Genomic DNA, 23,635 nt, shown 5'->3' with positions numbered 1-23,635 from the left:
AGTACAGATGCAAGAAAGGAGTGGTAAGGGATACGCTGGAAGCTTCAGTGAGAGGTAGAACATGTAAGGCCTTGGTTGCTGCTCCAGGAAGGTCAGATTTTACCTAGAAGTTAATGGGGCATAATGAGTATCACAGTCATGATTTGTTTTAAGAAAGATCACACAGGCTACAGTGTAGATAATATACTGTAAGGGACTTAAGCCTGGGACATAAAAGCTAGTTAGGCAGCTGCTGTGATCTTCATGAAAGATAATGGCAACCGAATTAGGTAGTATGTCTGGGGAAAAACAGGTGAAATTTGAAAGATGGAATTCACAGGACTCAGTGGCTGATGAAGTACAAAGAGTAAGAGTTGCTTTCTGGTTAAACACTTGGTGATGCCAAGGTGAGACTGTAAGAGAAGGAAGAATGCTCTAGAGATACACAGTTGCATGTTTTTTCTCTACTCTGGCTTTTCCATATAAACCCTATGTAATAGGTAATTTACTTAACTTTCTAAGCCTCAGTTTCTTCATACGTATAAAAGTTTTTTTGTTTTTGTTTTTTTTTGTATAAGGTTTTAATAACAATTACCACATAGATTTATAGCAAGACACAGGGCTTGGACAGATGATATCAAAATTGTTGAGACTGAATTCTTGTACCCCTCCCCATTTAATAAAAATGTGACTTTTAAATCCAAGTTACTTAACTACTCTAATATCCAGTTTTCCTATTTTCAAAATGAGGATAACAAAAACTAAATGTTTGTTCATTGTGGAGTGGAACTCTAATAAAATAGTGGAGACCTCAATAGTATATCCCAAATATTTAGGAGCTATTATTACTATTATCATCACATCTATGCTACAAGAAAATGACATATTAAAACTATTCTTTCCGTTTAGTAGATGATTTTCTACAGAAGTGAAGGATATGGTTTTTTAAGACTTGGGAAGGACAATGAGCAAAATTTTAACAGTTGAATGTGTGAGGCAAAAGGATAAACAGAGACAACTGGCTGGAACTTAGATTTTTAACCAACATGTGACAGGAAACACTGGGTCAGGACTTTTACAGTTCACTAAAAGTTAATTTGTGTTAATGGTCAATGCAAAGTCTCTAGAGGGCTTTACATGGCATGAGAAGTGGGTAATAGCATTTGTTAAAACTTAGTGCACTTCTATTCATGCTCAATAAAACAGGAGATGCAAAATTGCTGGGAGCTGAAAGATCTATTGCGCTTACTCCACTGATCCAAAGCAGGAAGTGAAAATGTCTCACTGCATTTTTCTTTTGGAATTTCTATTAAGGATTCTGGCCTGCCCAAGCGATCCTCATGCCGAATACAGAACTTAAGGGAAGAGGCGCAGCAGAAATAAAAACACTACAAAGTATTCCACAGGCTCTTTCTAACCAGACTGTGGTCTCAGGGCAGGCGAAGGCGGGCTTGTGATGAGAATCACAGATTTTCTGGTATGGAGTACTTCTTTGGCTATGACTGTGTAGGTTGTGGCAACTTACCAGATGGCCAAAAAATTCTGTGGTGGCTTTCTAAATGTTTAGAAGTCTCAACTTTCTCCTGAGGTTTTGAAACTATTAGCTTTGACATGCTTCATAAGAAACTGCCTAAGTATGGTTATTTAATCTCCTTTTCTGGACTTTTTAAGATCTTGCAACCATACTCTATCATTAAAAGGAAAAAAAATAACCCCATGAATTCACAAAGAAGCTGAATTTTATGTGAATGAGGTTTTAGCAATGCTGGAGGGCATAATTTTCAGGTGACACGACCAAATTTTGTATATGTGTGTGTGTGTTTGTGTTTAGAATGCTGTCGGCACATTTTGTATCCATTATTACAGTAGACATTTCAAAACTCAAACAAGTTTGGGAAGCACCAATTTGTTCTCAAGGTTATTATCAACAGATGTTTTATTATTTTGATCACACAACAAGTCAGTTAAAAGACCTACTGTATATGGTGCACTCAACATAAAATAATCTGAAAGAATGAAAGAATGTTTCCACCATATGGTTCAGTCTGCATGTGGCTGTAAATTGTGCATTATGGATGTGAACTGGGTTAATATGAAATTTCCTTTCTCAGAATTCCAAGAATGATACCAAGCCTTCTAAGACTAATTCATTAATTCAATAACCTTGAGATGTAAAAGATAACTGATTTCACAGTCAGTACTGCCTTCATTTAATGTCATTACCCTTCCTTCCCCACTGAGTACAAATGCAAACTCTAGATCCACGTTGAGAAACATCCCCCTGGAAACTAGAGGCAAGAATCCCCTGATCAGCTGTTCAAATGCCCAGCTTTCCAGAGGGAAAAATCACAGTGCTATGTGAAACAATACAGCCAGCCCTGACAGGGAGTAGAAAGAGAAACAGTGAAACTATAGAGCAAATGGTTCTTTGTGAAATTTTGGATTTGAACCAGTCTCAGCTCTACCACTTCCTAGTTGTGTGACATTATGCAAGTAACTTAATCACTCAAAAGTTTAGTTTCCAAGATAGACATGACAATGATTATTTCAGAGAGTTGTTGCAAGGATTACATAAGGTAATACAATGAATGAACTTAACAATAATGTTCACATTTCCAGAATATTTTTCTATATATTTGAGAAAAAGATTCCCTGCTTATTCAGAAAAAAATAGCCAAATCTGAGTGATGCATAGGTTGTCCAGGCAGAGCAATGTGCTGCATTTCAACTGCACCTAAAAGTGTTAGCAAAGCATTTGGTCAGTTCACCTAAGAGCATCCTAGAGGTGCAGCCAAAGGTGATAGACTGCACTGAAAAGCATGTACCGTAATTTCTATCAAAATGGCCCAGGCTGAAGACAGCTTGTCCCTAAAGAAACACGCTTGGAGAGAAGGTGGTTAAATAACACTGACATGAGTTTAATTTTGAAGCAGCAATAAATAGTCCTCACAAAATATTTTGTCACTTGTATATTTTATCATTGAATACAGGCACAGAAAAACATACCACGGAGTAAGAAACTTCACTTTAATAATTAGCCTATGTAAAAGGCTGAGTTTTCATTTTACCACAGCAAAGTGAGTAAGAAAGAATACTTTCTCTTTATGTCATGGAATATTTACGTAGAATAAGATGACAAGCCTAGTTGATTACGATAGATTCCCCTAAGGTCATGACTCCTTTTAACATGTCCATCTTCCCTTCTATCTCTTAAGCTCTCTGAGGGCAGAGACTGTCTCATTCACTCCCTCCCTGTTCACATGGTCTTATACACCTGTCACAGAGGGGGTGACTGATTCATGCTTGTTGAATGAACAAACCATGAATTCCAGGCACTACAGTGGACACTCAATGCATATCTGTAGAATGAAAGAAAATTTTAGGAAGGAAAATAATAATTGGGAGGATTGTCAGAGGGAGGAGAATATAGGGGGAATAATTTAAGAAATGAGGGAGTGGGGTAAGTCTTCAGAAGAGAAGACTCACGGGAGGAAGTGAACGCTGATTCCTCAAGGCCTATCACATGAAGAGCAACTGGACTAGTAATACTAATATTATTAATTGGCTCTTGTATAATACTTATTAGAGCTAGGTACTGTTTTAGGTTCTGTATTTTATATTTATGAATTATGTAATCCTAACAACAGCCCTATGAGGTAGGCGTTATTATCATCCTTATCATATAGATGAACATACTAAGGCACAGAGACATTAAGTGATTTGCTCACATTTATGAAGCGCTAAGTGTTAAAACCATAATTTGATTTCAGGCTAAATGACCCCAAATTCCGCACACAAAATACTTTGTTATATTGGTAAAAATATTTTGATAGAAATTACTAGAAGAGAATTCAAATCAATGTAAGGAAAGCCTTTCAAATAGTAATGTTCAAAATGTAGAGGGTTAAAGAGTTCTCTTTTATTGGTGGTACAACATAAAAACTTGGTATATAGAAATGTCTCTTATAGCCTTTAACATTTATAATAATTGCTTTTAGTAAATCAAGTTTAAATGATTTGAAGTGATTTAAAATCTAATTTGCTATAAGAGAAACATTTCTTCTGATTTCAGATTAAATGAGAAATCAATGGCCACATTTTGATATTTTCAGTTAGTTTTACCCGAGTAGGGTATTAATTGAATTTGTTTGATATTGAACTAAAACCAACAACAAAACAGTAAGAGATAGTGGAAAAAGAATGAGGCTGGAAGTTAAAGATGTGAAATTTGGATGGGCCTTTGCTATGTATTGAATGACCTTGGGGGAACTCAAAAAGTTTTTGGGCTTTTTTTTTTATTTTCAAAATGGTAAGAATCAGGTTTTCTTTTCCTATTTTACAGGGTTCTTTGGAGGATAAAATAAAATATTTGAAAAATAATTTGAAAATGAAGTAATATTAAAATATGACATGTATCATAATGTATATCAAATATCAAATGAAACAATAATAGTACATGCATAGAATTAACCACCTCATCAATTTTAAGCTTCCGAAAATATGAATATATTTTTATGAGGAAAATGTCTAAAACACAATTTGAACACTGGTTTAACTGTATTTCTTTTCACGAGTCAAAAAATGCTCAATATATATGCAAGATATGCAAGATATGATGCCACTTTTGTTATTATTTTTCCCCAAAGTTAGAGCAATGTTACCGAACTTTGAATAAAGTTTAAGCAGATGAGTGGAGAGGAGCATGGCTTATTTCCCAAACATAAGAAATAATCTTAAACAGAAATAATGCATCTTTACCCAACTAATGTCTTTGTCTTTTTCTTAAAGCTGCTTTTAGCCTTTCAATACTAAACTAAGATATTTGGTTTAGTTTTCCTTTTGAGAAACATACTTAAGCCTTGAAGGTAATCTGAAAATATTATGGCTGGTCAGATAATAAATATTTTACTCCAAAAAGTCTTCCATATCTTCCATATTTGCTGGTGGTATTTCATAGTGTCTGAAGTCTGATTAACCAGCTCTGTCATATGCTAGTTTTGTGACAAATGTCTTAACTTCTTTGAACCACAGTTTGCTTATCTGTAAAACAGAGGCTCTAAATTTATGTAATAGATTTATTCTTAATATGTAATTGTTATAGAGTGATTAGCATATAAGTTCAAACTTCAGTAAATGATAGATTGATATACTTATTGATCTTAAATTAAATGCAAGGTGATGTTTTTCTGAGTGACTAAATGTGCATTGTTTAAGCTGAGTCTATACAGACCAAACATTTTAAACTTTAAAACCAGATAATGCATCATAGAGTCTCTAATGCCTATTAACATTTTCATAATACATACATTCTTCTTCTCCAATGGAGAGATAATTTGAAAGTTTAAAAATCATCAAACTCATTAAGGTAAATGGATAAAAATAAAATATAAGCTTTTAAATCCATAAAATCTAACAATATCTCTAATACTTAGAAATCACTTTCAGTTTTTCCTACTATGTATCCCTGTGTAGCCAGGCAATAGTAGTGTTTTTATTTCTTCTCACTGTATTTTTTCTTTTCCTTTCTCCCCATTGAAGCAGGTATTCATTGTGGGGGGCGGTAGGGAGAGGCAGGGTTGAACTCAGAAGCAGCCTGCCTTTCTTTAAAAAAACCTAACCCCTTATGAAACAGTAAAGGACTTGTGGAGGAAGTAAAAGGCAGTTAGGAGTTGTTCAGTTGCAAATAACAAACTCTCCAGCTTTTACCATTTCTCAAGACCTAGAATCTAGTGATCTAGGTATGCTCAGGTGTCGGGCCTCTTCCTGTATTTCTCTCTCTGGATCTTTGCTATTTCCAATGTTCTCAGAATCCAGTACCTCCATCATATTCCTAAACTTGCACCCTTGAGTTAGAGCTTTTCTTGCCAAACCTCCTTAGCCATCCGTACCTTGTTAATACAAGTCATGGAAATAGATCTACTCTGATAGGAATATTCGACTTGGGGATGATAGAGTTTTGCCATTTCTGGGAAGTCCTTCCATTATAGAGTTAAAAAGCCTTTAGTTTTAGAAATACCATTAGGTAGTCTTGAGTCACCTAATACCAGGGATAAGTTCTGAGAAATAGGTTTTTAGGCAATTTTGTGACTGTGGCAACATCGTAGAGTGTACTTACACAAACCTAGATGTTACAGCCTACAACACACCTAGGCTATGTGCTATAGCCTATTGCTCCTAGACTACAAACCTGTACAACATGTTAATATTGAATACTATAGGCAATTGCAGCCCAGGGGTATTTGTGCATCTAAATATAGAAAATGTGCAGTAAAAATCGAGTATTATAATCTCATGGGACCACTGTCACATATGTGGTCCATCATTTACCAAAACATTGTTATGCGATGCATGACTGTGCTAGCATTAGATGTGCCGGTAATAAACAGTGCCTGTGTCAAAGAAAGATGGGGGTAATATTGCAACAAGTGATTCACTGAAGAAAATATATTGGCCAGTTTAGATGATGTGAGGGCACTAAGGCTTGGACTAATGAACTGGAAGAGAGCACTTGTTAATAATCTGCTGGCAGAGGGTTTGTAAGGTAAGAAAGGAAGATAACTCAGCTGGGAGTTTATGGAGAAAAATGGAGAAGGCTGGAGTCAGCAGCTGAATTTCAGCTAAATGCATTTTGTGCCAATTCATCTAACTCAGCGCTTTGAGGTATGTTTACCAGGAGCTTCTTAATCCTGAGACTTTGATGCTTACATCTAAAGAAAAGTTAGATTAATGACCCTCCAAATGTCTGTAAACTATATTTCTAACACTCAGTTTTTTTTTCTGACATCTGAAGCCAGTGGTTAAAGCTGCAAACCACTTCTCACATGTACAAAAGCCTGTTGGTTTCCAAATCCAAAACGTTTCGAGATAGTGGAGACCTAAATTCATAAACCTGTCCCTAGCCATCATTTTTACTTGCCACTTTAAAAAAATTGTTCATTTATTCTTGGGAGTTAGAACACAGTCTTGGGTTAAAGGAGACTGTATATGTGACCTTGGGGTATTAAGGTTTACTACAACCTGCCAACACTGTTCTACTGGAGAGCTTTGCTTTATGATCTTACCTCAGTTGTGAGAGACATGATTAGAATTTAGAAAAGGTGAAGAATTCAAAAAACCTAACATTTATTTTGAGAACAGGCTGTGGTAGTGTGAGCCTAGGATATGACCTACCCAACAATTTCAGCACAGTGACACCTAAAATACAACCCAGGATACATTTGTATAAAGCTACTTGTTGGCAAGTTACAAATGCCTGGTTTGAACTAGTCTGGCTCTAAGGAGAATTTAAGGAAAGACTCATGGAGCCATAAGAAAGGGAATGGTGTCTGGTTGGGTCCCTGGGACAGCAACGACATAGGAATTGGATGCTGTCAGTTCTCTCTCTCTCTCTCTCTCAATTACTGTCTCTTATCTCCAGTCTCTTGCTCTCTCTACAGGAAGGCTCATTATCTCAGATGAGATTATTCCATGTGGCAAAAAGTTCACACAGTGGCCACTCTTGTGCCTCCTATCTCACACTTTACTACATGGTGGGAATGCTGCTCCTCCCTGCCCTCACACTCAGTGTGGAAAATACTGTGGAACACTCTGATGGGCTTGGTTCGGCTCAGATGTCAGTCTCTAAACTGTGCATCATACTCACCCAGAAAGTTTTAAAAGTAAATGTTGCCCATGCCCCACCCCCAGAGGTTCAGACTCATTTGGCCTAGGGCAGGGCCCAGGAATCAGTATTATTGTTTACTAGCTCACCAGGTGATTCCAATGAGCAGCTCTAGACCAATAAACTGTATGACTAGGGGTACTATGATTGGCAGTCTTTCCCAGAATCACATGATTGGAATAAAGAGAGGAGCAGTTCCCCAAAAGGAGGAGGATGTTCTTCAGAAATAAGAGGTGGTTTTAATGCACAGACAAAACAATAGCTATTCACTATATCATATATAGAGATTGGAAATAGAGGATGATTAAAATAAAATATCTTAAGAAGAAGATATCAGAGCATCTGAAGCCAATATCATAGCCTCAAGCTATTGAAAATAAAACACTGTAACTGCTTGTCTAGTCTGAAACTAAATTCTTGTGAGTTAACAAAGAAGAAAAGACAGAGCTGCAAACAGTGCTAGTTATTCTAGAAGTAGTTATGGCTACAAACTCAAGAGCAGATTCCATTTATATACTTAATATACTTAAAATATATTGATAATTGGGCACACATACATTTCAGAGATCACTTTAGAGGCTTATCGTTTACAGACACACACACACACACACACACACACAAAAGCAGAAGCATGTATTTGCCATGATGTAGAATCATAGCCTGAAGTTATATCAACAGTGCCATCTTAAAAAAAATAGGGCCTAGATAAATGTGTGTGTTTACATGAACTTTATAATAACTAATAATATTAATCATCTAGGAGGTTCCAGCTACTCTTTTAGGTATTTTGTTTACATTATTTCTGTTTTTCACCACAATGTTATGAAGTAGATAGTGATATGTCATTCATCATGGAGCAAACTGAAACTGTAATAGGTTAAGTAACTTGTTCAAGCTCACACAGGAAGTAGCTGATTCTGGATTCTAAACAAGGTTTGTCTGAATTCAAGATTGTACTTCTTTCCACTGTTTTTATAAACCTACTTTTGTTCTATAAATCTTTCAATACCTTCAGTGAAAGCCAATAACATGCTCATTAAAATTCACACATGTTATGTAAAGATATTTGTTTATGTCTAAATACACACTTATGTTTGGGTGGTATCTATGTACTTAAATATGTAAGTGTATATATTTCTAACATACTTAAATATACACTGACATAAATTAGACATACACAAACTTTGGAGTTCAGTTAAGAAACTTATTTTTATAAAAATTAGTGAATTAAACTGCAATAATATTTTGCTACAGTTGACTATATAAAAACTGAAATCCTATTAAATGTCTAATAGAACCCTGGCTTTTTATTACTGTCACTATTAATTGAAAATAGTTAAAGAGATCCCCCCCCAAATGAGGAATTTAGAAGTCCAAAGTCTCTACATTATTTGAAACACTAGATCCTTAATTCATTTGAATTTATGAATTTTCATGAAGATCAATAATGTGAGATAAAAGAATTTGGCCTAAGTGAATCAGACATCTAATGGCTTTCTAATTAATCTGATACGTGGATGAAGCTGGAGAGGCCACTAATAGACAACTTTAATGGGTCTTCTTACCTGACAATTCACAAACTCTGTTTCCCATGTTATCTACTTTATACCCCAGACTTGCCTCATTTGTTGGAATTTGCAGGATGTAATAAATTAGTTATTTCTCTCTGCCTTATAAATCTACTTGTTTTGGCATAGGTGAAATAATGACTAACAAAAGTCAGTGATTTATATTTGGAGAAATGGCTCAGATCTTTATAATTTTATTTTTTTTTTAGTTGCAAAAGAATATCCCTGACTTGTCAGACAGAATATTCAAACAGTACCACATGGCTATACATTCTGCAGCTGTCAGGAAAGCACTCAGAATGTTCTTTTTTTGGTGGGGGTGGGAGGTGCAGGGGAGTCAGAGGAGGTAGCTGATAGTCATTTCAGTATCTCTGCTAAGTTGTAGTCATGCATGCTGGTCAGGGTTATGAAGGCATGATGAATCTATTATCCATGCTGGGTCAACTAAATTTTCTTAATACAAATCATGGTAGGGGTATGTATCTTATTAACTTTATACATGGAGAATGGATAAATCACTCAGAAGCATGGACTTTACTCAGCTACCTTTGCTAATATAAGAGCCCAGGGTGTCAGGTAGACTTGAGATACTATGGGTGTCCATGGCTGAGAGGCTCAGACTGTGTTCATGAAAGGAATTTATTGGATCATACTCTAGGCATCTTTGAGTCCTCCCCCATCTCTAGCATTTTCCATCCTACAAAACACCAGGATCTGTTCTTCTGTTATTCCCAAGATATTTTCAATTGTCCCCTCCTCCATCACCTTTTGCAGAATTTAACCATTAATTATATGTCCTAAATGGCATACCTATATTCTTTCCTGAATCCTATAAAATGTATATACAATATTGCAGCCAAAGTGATCTCTTCAAAATACAAATATGATTATGTCATTTTTATACTTAAAATTCTTCAAAGGCTCGTCATTGCCTTTAGAATAAAATTTAAACCCTTTAATATACAATCCAAGGCATCCTTGGATGCCCTATGCCATCTCTCCAGCCTGGTCTCTCTGTCATTTTGAACTACTTGCTCTTCCTTCAGCATTTTACTTTTCCATGGGCCCTTGAACATTTGCATCTGCTACTGCCTGTCTGAGAGGCCTTCCTCTCCCACTCGCTTTTACATGACTTGTTTCCTTACATCTTCTTATAAGCCAGCTCAGGTATGATACCTCAAAAAAGTCCTGAATTTTGGCCAGATAGTCACAGCATTCTATTATTCTTCATAGTTTTTTCCTATTTACTTCTCTGTGTCCTCTACCAGGCTGTACAGTTCTATGAAACAAGGACTGTGCCCAGTACCTGTTTTCAGTAAATGCTTGACAAATAAATATACATATTTGTAGGGTTTGCCATGTGTGGCAAGTAGCCAATGCATAGATCAGTTCTGCTATAGAGGAGGAGGAGTCAGCTTGTCCACAAATTGTTCAATAGTTTTTTCTTTTCTTTGTTATGATGGTAATCTAAAACACACTATGATAGAGTTCCTTCCATCAGAGAATTCATAGGCTAGCAGAAGAGACACATTGTATTCATCGTTTAGTGTGATAAGTTCCTTATTTGTGTTAGTTTGTGAAGAAGCCCATTGCCCATGAGAGGAAGTCAAGAAATACTTCTTGGAGGAAACAAAATTTGAGCTTAATTTTGAGGGTAGTCTAATTTAGTAGTAATGAGATCAGGTTCTAGTGTCTGTTGGACATAGGGCTAAATCCTAAGTCTATTCCTTATAACACTGTGACTTTTGACAAGTGATTTAATCTCTGAGCCTCAGTATACTAATACATAAAATAAAGTTAGCAGTATACACCTCATTAGTGTGCTACTAAATATGATTATTACTATTAATAAATTGTTATCAAAATTAAATATCACAAAAGTATAAGCTGCAAATGCATATAGCAAGAACTATAATTTCTGCATCATTGGATGTTTGACATCCAACAAAGAAAAAACAAGCAGATATGAAAGAAATTCTTGTTAGATTAATGTATTATAAATTGTTCATTGAGACTGGGAAGCCATATTTTTAATAAGCTCCCTCAATGCTACTAATAAATGATACTTGTGAGAACTACCATGTTAACTAAAGGAAATATTAAGAATAATTATACATGCTGTTCTGAACCTTCATATTAACTCATTTATTCATCAGAAGGGACTCATGAGGTAATTACAAACACTTTTGCACCATTTTCAGATAGAAAACTGAAGGTTAGAGAAGTTAAGTATGCAGTTCAAGGTCACTTGACCAGCAAATGCTAGAACCAGGATTCACACCTGGATTCAAACCAGGACACATGTATCTACTTCACTGTCTGTCCAGTTGTAGAGCTAGGCATAGTCCATTCATATGCCAAATTTTCACTGTGTATTTACTACATTTCAGACCCTGTTCTAGGCAAATTGGACATAGAGATGACTATGTATTTATATACAGCATATATTTAGGGAAGAGAGATAAATGTTAATAATGTAAATAAATAAATAATGTTTAGATATTGGTAAGCACAATTAAACAATAATGAAATGGGAAAGAGAGTGATGGAAATATTCAAAATAACTTAAACGGGATGGACAGGGAAGATATTTTCTGTGGAGGTGACATTTGAGCTGATATTTAAGTGATAAAAAGAATAAGCCATGTAAAGATCTAAAGGAAGATCTTGCCAGGCAGACAGAGTAACATACATAAGGCCTTGAGGTTGGAAAAGCTTGGCATTCTTGACGAATGTCCAGGTCAGTGTGGCTAGATTGAAATATATGAAGAGTTGGTGGTGAGCACATAATGTTGGAGAGATGATCAGGGGTCACAGTACATAAGGCTTGCAGGTGATGACAATGAGTGTAATTATCACCTTTTGGAGGTTTTTAAGAATAAAAGCAGTACAATCTGGTTTATACATTGAAAAAGGCAACTCTGGTTACTTAGAGGAGAACCGTGGGGCAAAAGTGGAAGCTACTACAGTAGTCTAGGCATGTGATGATATTAGTTTGAACCAAGATTCAGTGAAGCAGGTGGTAAGATTTGATTGATTTTTGAGATATATTTTTATGGTAGCACCAGCAGGGCTTGCTCATGAGGAAAAAAAAATTAAGCAAGACTTTTAGATTTTTTTGGACTGAATAATAAGAGAAATGATAGTGCCAATTAGCTAAGATGAAGAATATTAGGGTAGAAGCAGCCTTGGCCCTGAGAAGAGGGATTGCAGGGAACAGGCCTTCTTGATATGCAAACACAGAGGCCAACTAGGCAGTTAGTGATATGCATTTAGAACTCAGGGCCATGGCTTCAAATTGGGGGTTACCAGTTGACAGTTGGTATTTAAAGGCATGGGTCTAGATGGGATTATCTAGGGAATAAGGAAAGATGGAGATGAGGTCTGTTCACTGAGTATTAACATTTATAGCACTCCAATATGTAGAGGAAGAACCAGGAAGGAGACTGAGAAAGGGCAGCAAATGAGGTAGTATTAATAAAAGAATAGGAGAGTGTTTTGATCTGGAGGTTAAAAAATAACGTCTTTGAGGAAGGAAGAAGCATCAAGTGTTGCCAAGAAGTCAGTTAGGACTGAGAACTGATGCTTAGATTTAGCAAGATGAAACTTATCCTGACTTTTGACAAGAACAGTTTTAGTACTATTGTGGGGGTGAAAATATAAAGTAGGTTAAAATAAGAAAATGAGGTAATAAAATAGAGTTAATAAAAATAGAAAATTTCCCTAAGATTTCTGGTAAATCAAAATAGAACAATGAGACAATAGTAGGAAGGGGATATTGGATCAGGAACAGTTACTTACTTACTTTTTTTTAAAGATGAAAGATATTACATCATGTCCATTTTAAAGTTATCCATGAAAAAGCAAGAGATGGGTTGATATTGCAGAACAGTGAAGAGATAAGTGCAGAAGGAAAGCCATTAAATGGACAAGAGTTTATGGAGTCCAGGTAACAAAGAGCTGGCCTCGGAAAGGAGTAGGGAATTTCTTTTGTTGTCATAGGGAGAATACGCTAGCAGATCTGTTGGTGGAAAAGTGAGGTGCTTTTCATTTGATTGCTTGAATTTTTTCAATAACATGAAGGGAGGTCAACAGCTAATAGTGAGGATGAGAGGGAGAGTGTTTGAGATTTGAGAAGATAAAATAAGATGTGAATTTTTGCCCTAAAGAATGAGAAAGTGATGTTTTTCTAAAGAAATGCATAAGAATTGCCAGGAATTTTGAGAGTTCACTTGAAATCAACAGTTAAAAATTTAAAGTGAGATGAGCGAGTGTTTCTCTAGCCAGGGCCAGTTGCTTGCTCAGGTGCTGGCAAGGAGTGAGTAGAAATGTGCTGGTTTAAGCAGGGTAAGTTAAACAGGACTGAGGTTTTGCTGGATGAGCACAAAAAGGGAGAGAGAAGAACAAGAGTGTATGACAGGGAGAATTAGAGTGATGACCAGCTAGGTGAGGAGGGAAGAGAGGGCGTAAAGAAAGGTGAAAACGAGGGGGGCGGTGGGAGGGTGGAGGGGTGGTGAAATTGATGATTTGAGGTTTCAAAGGACTTGAAGAATTTTTAGAATGTGGGTACTAGAATAAATGATAAGGACAGAAAAGAGGTGGTCTTCAGAGAAGATAATGCTTGACATAGAGGCTTTGCAGGCGGTAAAGTTAATGGCAATGACAAGGTTCCGAATATGATCGGAAACCCTAAAGCAGGAAGTGAGAAAGGTGAGCTGACATGTTCAACATCAGGAAGCAAGTACGTGTCAGAACCCAGACTGGAACCCACAATTGTCTAACTCCTACTGAATGTTCTATCGCACACCAACCATTAGCTTCTAATTATTTTTTGAATTATAAAACCAGGGTAAATAAGTGGTGTTCTATTCAAGATGTTTATGTGCGTTGGGTGGGCAGAAAAAAGTCAGCTTTATGGACATGAGACCTGTTCAGTCTCAGAGTCTTGTGTTTAGAAGGGCTCCACGTTTTAATTTTGTACTGCGCTAACTACACAAATCATATAGCCAGTCCTGGAGAGGGGATTAGTAATTTAGGAGAAATATGTTCTTTTATTCTTATTTGGGCTTGTTTTCCATAAGCCTCACTTTTCTTCATTTATCATGCCATTAAAATTTTATCAAAGTCCATAATGGAAGTTTTAAAGAACCTATCTGTCAAATGCTTGACTTTCAATATAAATTTCCTTTTAAAACCACTTACACTCAATAAAAGTTAGGCTGAAAATGAGAAATTCTCTGACTCAGGAATGTGAATAATCAGTAAACAAAAAAGGAGATATAAATTAAAGTATAGGTCTATAATCTTAATTCATGCTTGAATGATAGCTTACAGAAACATACTTACATTTTAATTTCTTATTATAAATGTGTATGTTTATTATAGAAGGTTTGGGAAATAAATATAAATTAAAAAAATGAAAACTACCCAAAAATCATTAACAAGAGTTAGCTACTTTTAACATTTGGTGTATATCCTTCCAGGATTTATGAATATATTTATGTAAGTATATTACGTATGGATAGCTTTGTTTACTGGATTATATTTTAAATACCATTTTAAAACTTTTAAAATTTAATATCTAGGTAAACTATCCTCATAATTATTTTTCTAAAATACTATTTCAATATATTTTAATATAATTTCTATTATGTGAATATATAATAATTAAACACTTTATCTTTTCTGTTTATCATTAAACACTTACCTTTTTCAATCTTCACTATTATATTTTTTAATTTTTTAATTAATCTTCACTATTATAAACAATACTAATATGAACATTCTTTGTGTATTTGCACATTCCTGTAAGTACAATTTTAGGATCCAAAAGTGTACCCAATTTATTGGCTTTTGATTCACATTTCCAAATTGTTCTTTTAGGGTTGCACTAATTTCTAGGACTTCTCATTGGCACTGAATATTCATATTCCTTTTAAATTTTTGCCAATTCGAGAGACAAAATTCTTTGCTCTCCTTGTCATTGTTTGTTCTTAATGAGGTTGAACAGGTTTTCATATGTCTATTAGCTTTTTTTTTTTTTTTTTGATGAATGTCCTGTTAATGACTTTGGTCATGTTTTTCTAGCTGGTTATGGGCCTTTCTCTTATTATTTTATAAAATATCTAAATATATTAGGGCTGTGTTGCACAGTTTTCTTAATTTGTCAAAGGACTTTGCCAAGTCCCTATCAGCATATTTGCAGAGCTTCGTGGGTTTCTGTGTTTTTCCTTATGGGGATGGTTTTAAAATCCATCACTTTTTTAAAAACTAAGAAATTCATGGTAACTGTAGTTATGATGAAAATATCAATATCACATAAATGATAATATCTTGTAACATATCTAAATAAAATATAGCCAAAACACTAATAATAAAGACATTAACAATAAAGTGCTATATAAGCTCATTGAACATTTCTCTTTCCCATCCAATTCTCCAAACCCTGGCAATGTAGTTTACATATGGAACATTCTCATTATTTGTTCTGCTGTCTCAATGCTCTCTACTGCTAGCATTTCATTAATATTCTAATTATGAGTCCTGTGGAAAACTTCCAGGTTATAATGCACAATTGTGTAATTTCACAAGACAACCCATTAGGATATAGAATGTGGAATGCAAGATTAGGGCTATGGCTTTTTAAAAAAATTTTCTTACCCTCTCCAGTGTAATTTCTTCAAATTCATATTCAATTTCTGTCCCATTGACCTATAAATAGGAAACAAAAAAAAAAAGAGAGAGAGAACTATTAAATACATGCTGAGGAGACAGCTGCATGTTTTAAAATGCTTGGAGGTTAGATTTCTATCCTCGCTGTTAATAAACCACACTTTCTTGATGTTGGTGATTATATATTTTTATTCAAATGGAACACAATCCAAACTATTCTAAAATATATAAGTGAGATGCTACAAAAATAATCAAAGATTATTACATTCCTTAGAATTTTGTCATTTTTGTGGGAGGAAGAAAAATATAAGATATGCATTGGGAATCTACAAAGAACAAATCATCTAGGGCCAATATTACAATTATGAGGGAAATAATTTCCTAATATCTTTTTAAATTTTATGATTAAACACCAAAATATGACCCTAAAATTCAGTGATAATGGCAGCACAATTATGTGTCATTTTTTGCTGGAATAAAATAGCATTAAAATGACTGCATCAGCTAAGCAATATCTTGTCTTTACTGGCTTAGGCTGAGGTAATTCATTCCCATTATCCTTTTGTTACATTTCTTGGAAAGCCCTGGACTGTGTAACCATGCCCATGTACTTTAGTAGTAATAAGAAAAAAGCAAAGTAGGACACATTTTGAAATTCCAAGTGACAAATTGTTTTAACCATCCAACCAAGCTTTGAATTGATTTGCATTTGCAGAGAGAAATAAATACATTTTAAATACAGCCAGTCACCTTGGATTTCAACAGATGTGCACAGAGAATATATGAAGAGTTGCTTTAAAGTAATCTAACAAATATTCCTTTTCCATTTTTATCTATCACAGATTTCTTCTCAGCCAAGCAAAACGTCTGAGCAAGAAAATTCTCAAATTGGCTGTTTCTTATTTCTGATACGTGTCTTGGCAACATCATTAGAATTTAGGAATCAGCCAGAAGGACTAATTTTTAACATAAAATCACCATTTTTTATAGGATTCTAACTTCAGTTTACCTTTCTATCTTCGAAGAATTTACACGTAGTATCGCGGATTGAGAGCCCTGTGGAGCCAAAGGCCAGATAGCCAGCTCCATGGCCTAACACAGAGCCTGGCAAGAAAGGATTCATGAAGGACAAAAGAGTGAATGAATGACTGACTGAGCTCAGTAATTTATTTATCTAATTTATAAACACTGATATTTGTGGATTCTCTTACATAAAAAATTTGGATGTATCATCCAACTACAAATTTAGTGTCATCAACTAAAGGTATAATGAGAATTATAATCAGTAAAAATATAGAATGACAATGATCATGGACTTGACTTATGTGTGTCCACCACCCACTCAGAACATGTTTTTGATTTTCTAATTATGTGGGCTAATTGGTGAATCACCATTTACTGTGCTACTACATTATCAAACAGCTCTAAACTAAATTTGATTTTCTGGGCTTCAGCAACTTAATGACTCACAGAAAAGAACTTGATGATGTCAGAAAGCTTTAGCAGCTTTATGGAGGTTTTGGTCCTGCACATATTTAAGTAAAAAAAAAGAAAAAAAACCTCAACCTCCCTATATATGTGTACGTTTCCATACGAATTTTTTTTTATAACTTTCTTTAGTTGATAGGAGGAGGAGGATAGAAAGAGAAGGCTGAATTAATGTGACGTTTTCATTCTCTCAGTACGGCTCCATGAAGCTTTTCTCTGCTTCATTGCTTCCCTAGAGTAAAACACTTCACATTATTAAAGTGCTGCAAACTGGGGAGAAAAAAACAACCACTTCAAAGAGAGAAAAACAAGCCTCTGATAACAAATATCTAAAGGCTCAGAGTGAAAGAAATTCTGTTAGGTAGTCTTTAAGGGACAAGAATATTTTAATGGCATACATTGCATAGTTGTGGTGACTCTTAGATCTTAGAAGCATTATATGTGCATATTCTAATTAGCATTCCAAAGTTTCCTGATCAGCTAGATGAACTATTACAGGCTTATATTTACTCTGTGGGTCTTTAGTTTTCAACCCAAGAAAATAATGTCATTTGCCTTATTCATTAGTATCCAGGTTCTCTTCATAAGAAGGGTTGATGCCATCCAGGTTGGGATAGAAATTTGCTTTTAAAAGAAAGCATCCTATGTTTACAAAGGCTAGTGAAATCATAGACGAGTGAAGGGTTTTTAGCATAGGTGAGGCAACAATTCAACATTTAACTGAAGATCATTTGAAACATGTAATCGCAAGATCCAGTGTGGGAGTTCAGGAAAGACATTAGAAAGGCCCTAGTGTCTATTCTCTCATAAGTAGGAGAACATGGTCTATGTTCTGCCTAAGAACCCCTAAGACAGTAAATCCTACAATCTCCTTTGGCAACGATTGTGTGGTAAAGGATGGGCTAGAAAAAAGAGTTAAGAATATCTCAATTTTAATTTGCAAAAATTTAGTGCCTTTTCAAAACAGTACATTAGTACAGTATTCTTTAAATATTTTTTTCATATTTATTTAGAGAGTGGCTGCTTCTTGAGTGATGAAGCTCCAAGAGATATCTACAACACAGTCTTGTGTACCCTCACTCAGCAAGACCCAAACTGTTGTGAGTGGCTTCCATCATCTTCAGGGGGTTTACAGACAATCCATTGTTGTCTGAACTTGCCTTAGTGGTCTCACTTTACTCCCAATCAGTTTATCAATATATGACTTTCAATTCAACAAGTTCTCTTCCTGAAAAGGGTCCGTGAGCAGAAACACTTCCTGCAATATTTAAGTACCCTGATGGTTGGTGTTTATGCCCTGATAGTTTTGGGCCTGGACAGCTGCATGGCTGACATTCCTGTTATACCAGCTCCAGCCCTGACCAGCACAGTCTCCTCTCCACCTTAATAATGATGAGAAAAGTGAGGGGAATGGCATTTTTGTAGACTTGGAGGATCAATAAAATAGATGAATTTTCCAGTGTTTGAAAATTGAGCTTTTCGTCAGATATTTGATTTTTTTTTTCAACTTGATGGTTCTGTGGTGACAGCTGGTAGGTTTCTATGTTGGCCAGAAAATCAAATTGATACCAGACATTGTCCTACACCGTCTGGGCATGTAGTCTTCCTGGCATCGTATACCAGTTAAGTCAAGAGAGTGACACACAGCCTACTCAAATGTAAAGTTCTATTTTCATAAACTTTGAATACTTTACCCATTTTTTCCATAAGATAGTCTTTAGTTAATTTTACTGCTTTTTTCCCCCTTCAGTACTATAGTAACCACCTGCCTAGGTGATGATGTAATTTGATTTTGACATATAGTTTTATCTCATGAAAAAAGATTTTTCAAGAATAACACATGTGAACTATTACATGTTTTAATGTTCTTTAATTGAAATCTTAAATAATGATTTCTTTTAATTTTTATTAGAGTTTTTTTTTTGCCGCATTTGTAATTTCATTAAGACTAGGAGGATACTAAACTCTGAGATGAATGGATTTTTATACATCCTTATGTTACACAGTAATCAAAAGTTCTGAAATAGGTATATCAAAACATTTTGGCTTCCTTAGACTAAACACACTTCCACCCAATGAACAATTATTGATCATAATAGCTACAAAGAAAATAAAATACCTAGGAATATATTTAACAAAGGAGGTGAAAGATCTCTACAAAGAGAACTATAAATCACCAAGGAAGGAAATTGCAGATGATGTAAACAAATGGAAAAACATATGCTCATGGATCAACAGAATCAACAGTGCTAACATGCCATACTACCCAAAGTGATTTACAGATTCAATGAATCCCCATCAAAATACCATTGTCATTTTTCACAGATCTAGAAAAAATAATTCTATGCTTTGTTTGGAACCAGAAAAGAGCCCAAATAGCCAAAGCAACCTTAAGCAGAAGAAACAAATCTGGTGCATCACTTTACCAGACTGTAAGCTATGCTACAAGGCTATACTACCCCAAACAGCATGGTATTGGGATAAAAATAGAGACAGAGACCAATGGAACAGGACAGAGAACTCAGACATAAAATTATTCACAGGTTTCCATCTGATCTTTGACAAAGGACACAGCAATATACACTAGGGGAAAGAATCCCTATTCAATAAATGGTGCTGGGAAAATTGGACAGCCACATGCAGAAGATTGAAACCGGATCCATATCTCTCACCACGCACAAAAATTAATTAATTTGTGTTCATGTTAACATCACTTATTTAAACAGTAGGAAGCAAACGATTTTCTGTCTAAGCTTTGTAGAGAACCTATTTTAACCTAAGGTATGCATCTGGTTATTTTATGAATACTATGCAGTTATAATGACACTGTTTTAAAAATATGCAGCATTATAAGAACCCAACCATAGTTCATATTTCTTACCTTTAATAAATACAAACTATAAAAACAATTATTGATATTCTTAGTTGAGATTCTAATTTTGATAAAAGCACAATTCCTGTTATTCACCTTAATGCATTCTACCAGTAAACTCAGATTTCAAGTTAAAATTTCTAATCTTAATCAAACAAATTTCCAAACTCAGTGAACTGCTAAATCATAGCTTCTACCAAATAGAGAAAACATTATTCAGTATATTATAATCTGTTCCATTCTTGAACCATTTCCTTTTGTTTCTTTTTATTTTCTCTGCCTTTGTTATGAAGCCTTTATAACATACAAAATTTTGGGTCTAGAAAAGTGATCATAGACTTAATAATTACTATGTTTTTTTAAAGATTTAATTAGAAACCATAGGCTTTTTCTTTTATTAAGTAGCTTTTTACCTATAAAATTGTAATAAAATTTCCTCAGAATTTCTGCCAGGAGAAATTAAGGAACATGGCTTAGGGTTCTTACATGTATAAAAAGAAAATCATTTTCTATATACAAACTTGTCTTGATTAAAGGCTTCTGTAATTAAGGGAAAATATAGTTACTTAATATGTTCAGAATTGAATTTGCCTCTGATTTGAAAATGGCACATTTCTTTCCATTTTTGCTCCCTTGCTTTGCATCATGTGCAGGATGGAAAATAACAGGTGGTTTTAATGCATTCACTTGGCTCCAGCCTGATGCAGGCTATTTTGTTCTTTGGGTTTAAATATTTCATGAGTTTGAATATGTTCTTTGAGAGCAGTAAATGGTGTTAAGAACACAATTGATTAATGGTTGCAAGGCATCATGATACACAAGGTTTTTTGTCCCATTAAGTCCCCTCCTTCACCTCCCCTCCCCCATATGCAAATCACTTGGTCATTTGCAAGCAAGTGCCCAAAAGAATCAAGAACTCAAAACATATGGCCTAAAGATTTAGGGAACCAAGAACTAAGTGGGTGCTGAACCATAACATGGGACTTTACAAAATGATGCTGTGAGCAGATAGTTGAAAATATTTTCTCTTTTACTTGGGTATGATATGACTATAGCATGAGGCAGAATATCAATGTCCTCCATTTCTTTATCCCTGCTTTCTCCTCAAATCCCCCTCACCCTTAATCTGGTTTGTATTCCACTATCATACAAAAGCTGAGCCCAAAAGAATCAACAGAGACTTTTTAACGCATAAATACAATGATCTTTTCCCAGTCTTCATTTGCCCTGGCTTTCATGCAGTGTTTGACACTCTGGAGTGCCCACCGCTTGTAACTTGCCTTTGCTTCTATCACACAGTCTATTCTTGCTGGTCTCCTCCCTACTGCTGTGTCTGCCGTGCTTATACCCATTTCTGTTCCTCCTGCCAGATATGAGCATTTGCCAAGCTCTGTCCTTTATTATTTTACAATCTTTATCTGGGTTTTCATCATCTCACCTAACCTTTTTTTCTTCTGAGTAAATATCCTAGTATCACCCTGGTCTCAATAAAAAAAATCTAAAACAGGACATAACAATAATTAGTTATAACAATAATTTCCCTCAGTCTACCCAAAATCTCTATTAATGGAATCCTCTTTTTCACATACATCCTTCACATTTGTTATCGATACCCACCATCCTATTACACATCTGAACTGTCACTTTCTTAAGACTATTGATATAATTTTCTAAAAATATTTCTGCCTCTATTATTTTTCCACATCAATCTATTCTTCATATTCTTTGAGGTTTATCTTCCTAGAAAGCAATGTTTTCAGCATGTAATTTAGAATTTCTTATGTACTAGGTTAGGTCTTAGGTATACAGTAGTAAACAAAACTAGGCCTCTGCCCTCATGGAGTTGAATTTATTAAGGGTTTGGAAATCTTCTATTCCCATCATCCAAAGACTCATGTCAATAAAATCAAAAAGATTTTCAATCCCTTGAAAAATCATCACTCTGTTAGCTCAAGAAAAATGCTAATAACAACTATAATGATGAATACTACCACTACTACTGCTACCACTAGTACTGCTACTATTGGTTTTGTTAAGTATGTATTACATGCCAGATACTATCTTAAGTTGATCTAATAATTATGATAATCTTGAGAGCTTGGCAAGATTTTACTATTTTAAAAGTCTAGTTTCTAAGTTAAGCAATTTCCTCCAGGTTACACAGCCATAAGCAACATGAAACTAAGACTATCTTGTTTGCCTTCTCATCAGTTAGTAACGGGAACTATAACTCAATACAAATTTGTTGAATAAAATTAACAAATAACAGGCTACAAGGAAGTAGAAAGAAGTAGAAATGCCTAGAATCGAATCTAGTGTGTGATATTAAAGCACTGATCTTTAATCTCTGGTCACCCGTAACACAGTACCTGTCTTACTATGCTTGTGGTCTTCCTTGGGGACCAGTTCTTTGTACTGTGCTTTATTTTCCCAGATATACTGGCCTCTTCCTCAGACCAGGCATTACCTTTTAAATTTTTTTTCTCTTGTGGCACCTATTATAATGATTTGCCCATAATGGCCACATTATAAACAGCTATTAAAGAAATAAATCAATTGAAACTTACATTAAGGGTTTTTATTTGCTATAATAAAAAATTTTTTTTTTTTGTATTCAAGAGTTCTACTCACCATTGCCACTTTCCAAAGGAGTTTAATGCCTTAATTTCTTTCTAATCATTTTACTTCAAACCTTGCTAACAATAAGCTGTCTCCCTTTTCATCTGAATATAGGTCACCCTTTCAGCAGCTTTCAAGATCAATTCATCAATCAACAAATATTTGAGTGACTACCCCCACCTTCTCTGCTAGCTCATATAATCTCTTTTCATCTCATTTTGAAAGCACATAACTATTTTCACAACCTTGGAAAAAAGCTATAAAGCTACATCTCTCTGCTCCTTCATCTGAAGTTCTGTAATTCCAGCAAAATGCTCTGGGCTGCTTGTTACAAAAAAGATCATATCTATATTTGTGGATCAGATACTAAGGGAAAGCATTCTTCTGCTTTATTTCATCTTTCTCAAAGTAACTTAGGACTATGACGGGGACTGATTGTTAGTACTGTTTCTGTCACCCTTACCCATCTAGCCCAGTTGATAAAATATAGAAATTCTAAGGTTTCAAGTTGTTTATGTATTTATACTGTTTTTAAAGTATGCTAACAATAGCATTATCTATTTACATATTATTTTTGAATTTGCTCCTCATAACAATCATATTACTATTTTATTAATTTTATAGATGACTGAACTGCTCAGAGATGGTAAATGATATGTTCAAAATTGCTCAGCTAATAACTGGTAGTGTTTTGATGTGAATTGAGATATTTTGGACACTGAATCTAGAGCTTGTTACACTACTGTAATTGGCAATTATAAATAAAGCTGCTGTAAA

General features: G+C 34.9%; 1 protein-coding gene across 14 annotated transcripts in view; it reads right to left on the bottom strand.

Annotated features, from left to right (window-relative positions):
- The window catches only part of DLG2 (discs large MAGUK scaffold protein 2), a 1,739,579-nt gene that overhangs the window by 586,600 nt on the left and 1,129,344 nt on the right, over window positions 1-23,635 (bottom strand). For all 14 annotated transcript variants that reach the window (XM_045557224.1, XM_045557232.1, XM_045557228.1 and 11 more), the window contains one exon: window positions 15,868-15,918. In XM_045557224.1, coding sequence (XP_045413180.1) covers window positions 15,868-15,918 — 51 coding nt within the window. The remainder of the gene's footprint in view (window positions 1-15,867; window positions 15,919-23,635) is intronic.

This window comes from Lemur catta, chromosome 7, assembly GCF_020740605.2.
Source record: "Lemur catta isolate mLemCat1 chromosome 7, mLemCat1.pri, whole genome shotgun sequence".
Classification (NCBI taxonomy): domain Eukaryota; kingdom Metazoa; phylum Chordata; class Mammalia; order Primates; family Lemuridae; genus Lemur; species Lemur catta.
This window is presented reverse-complemented; position numbering and strand designations above follow the sequence as displayed.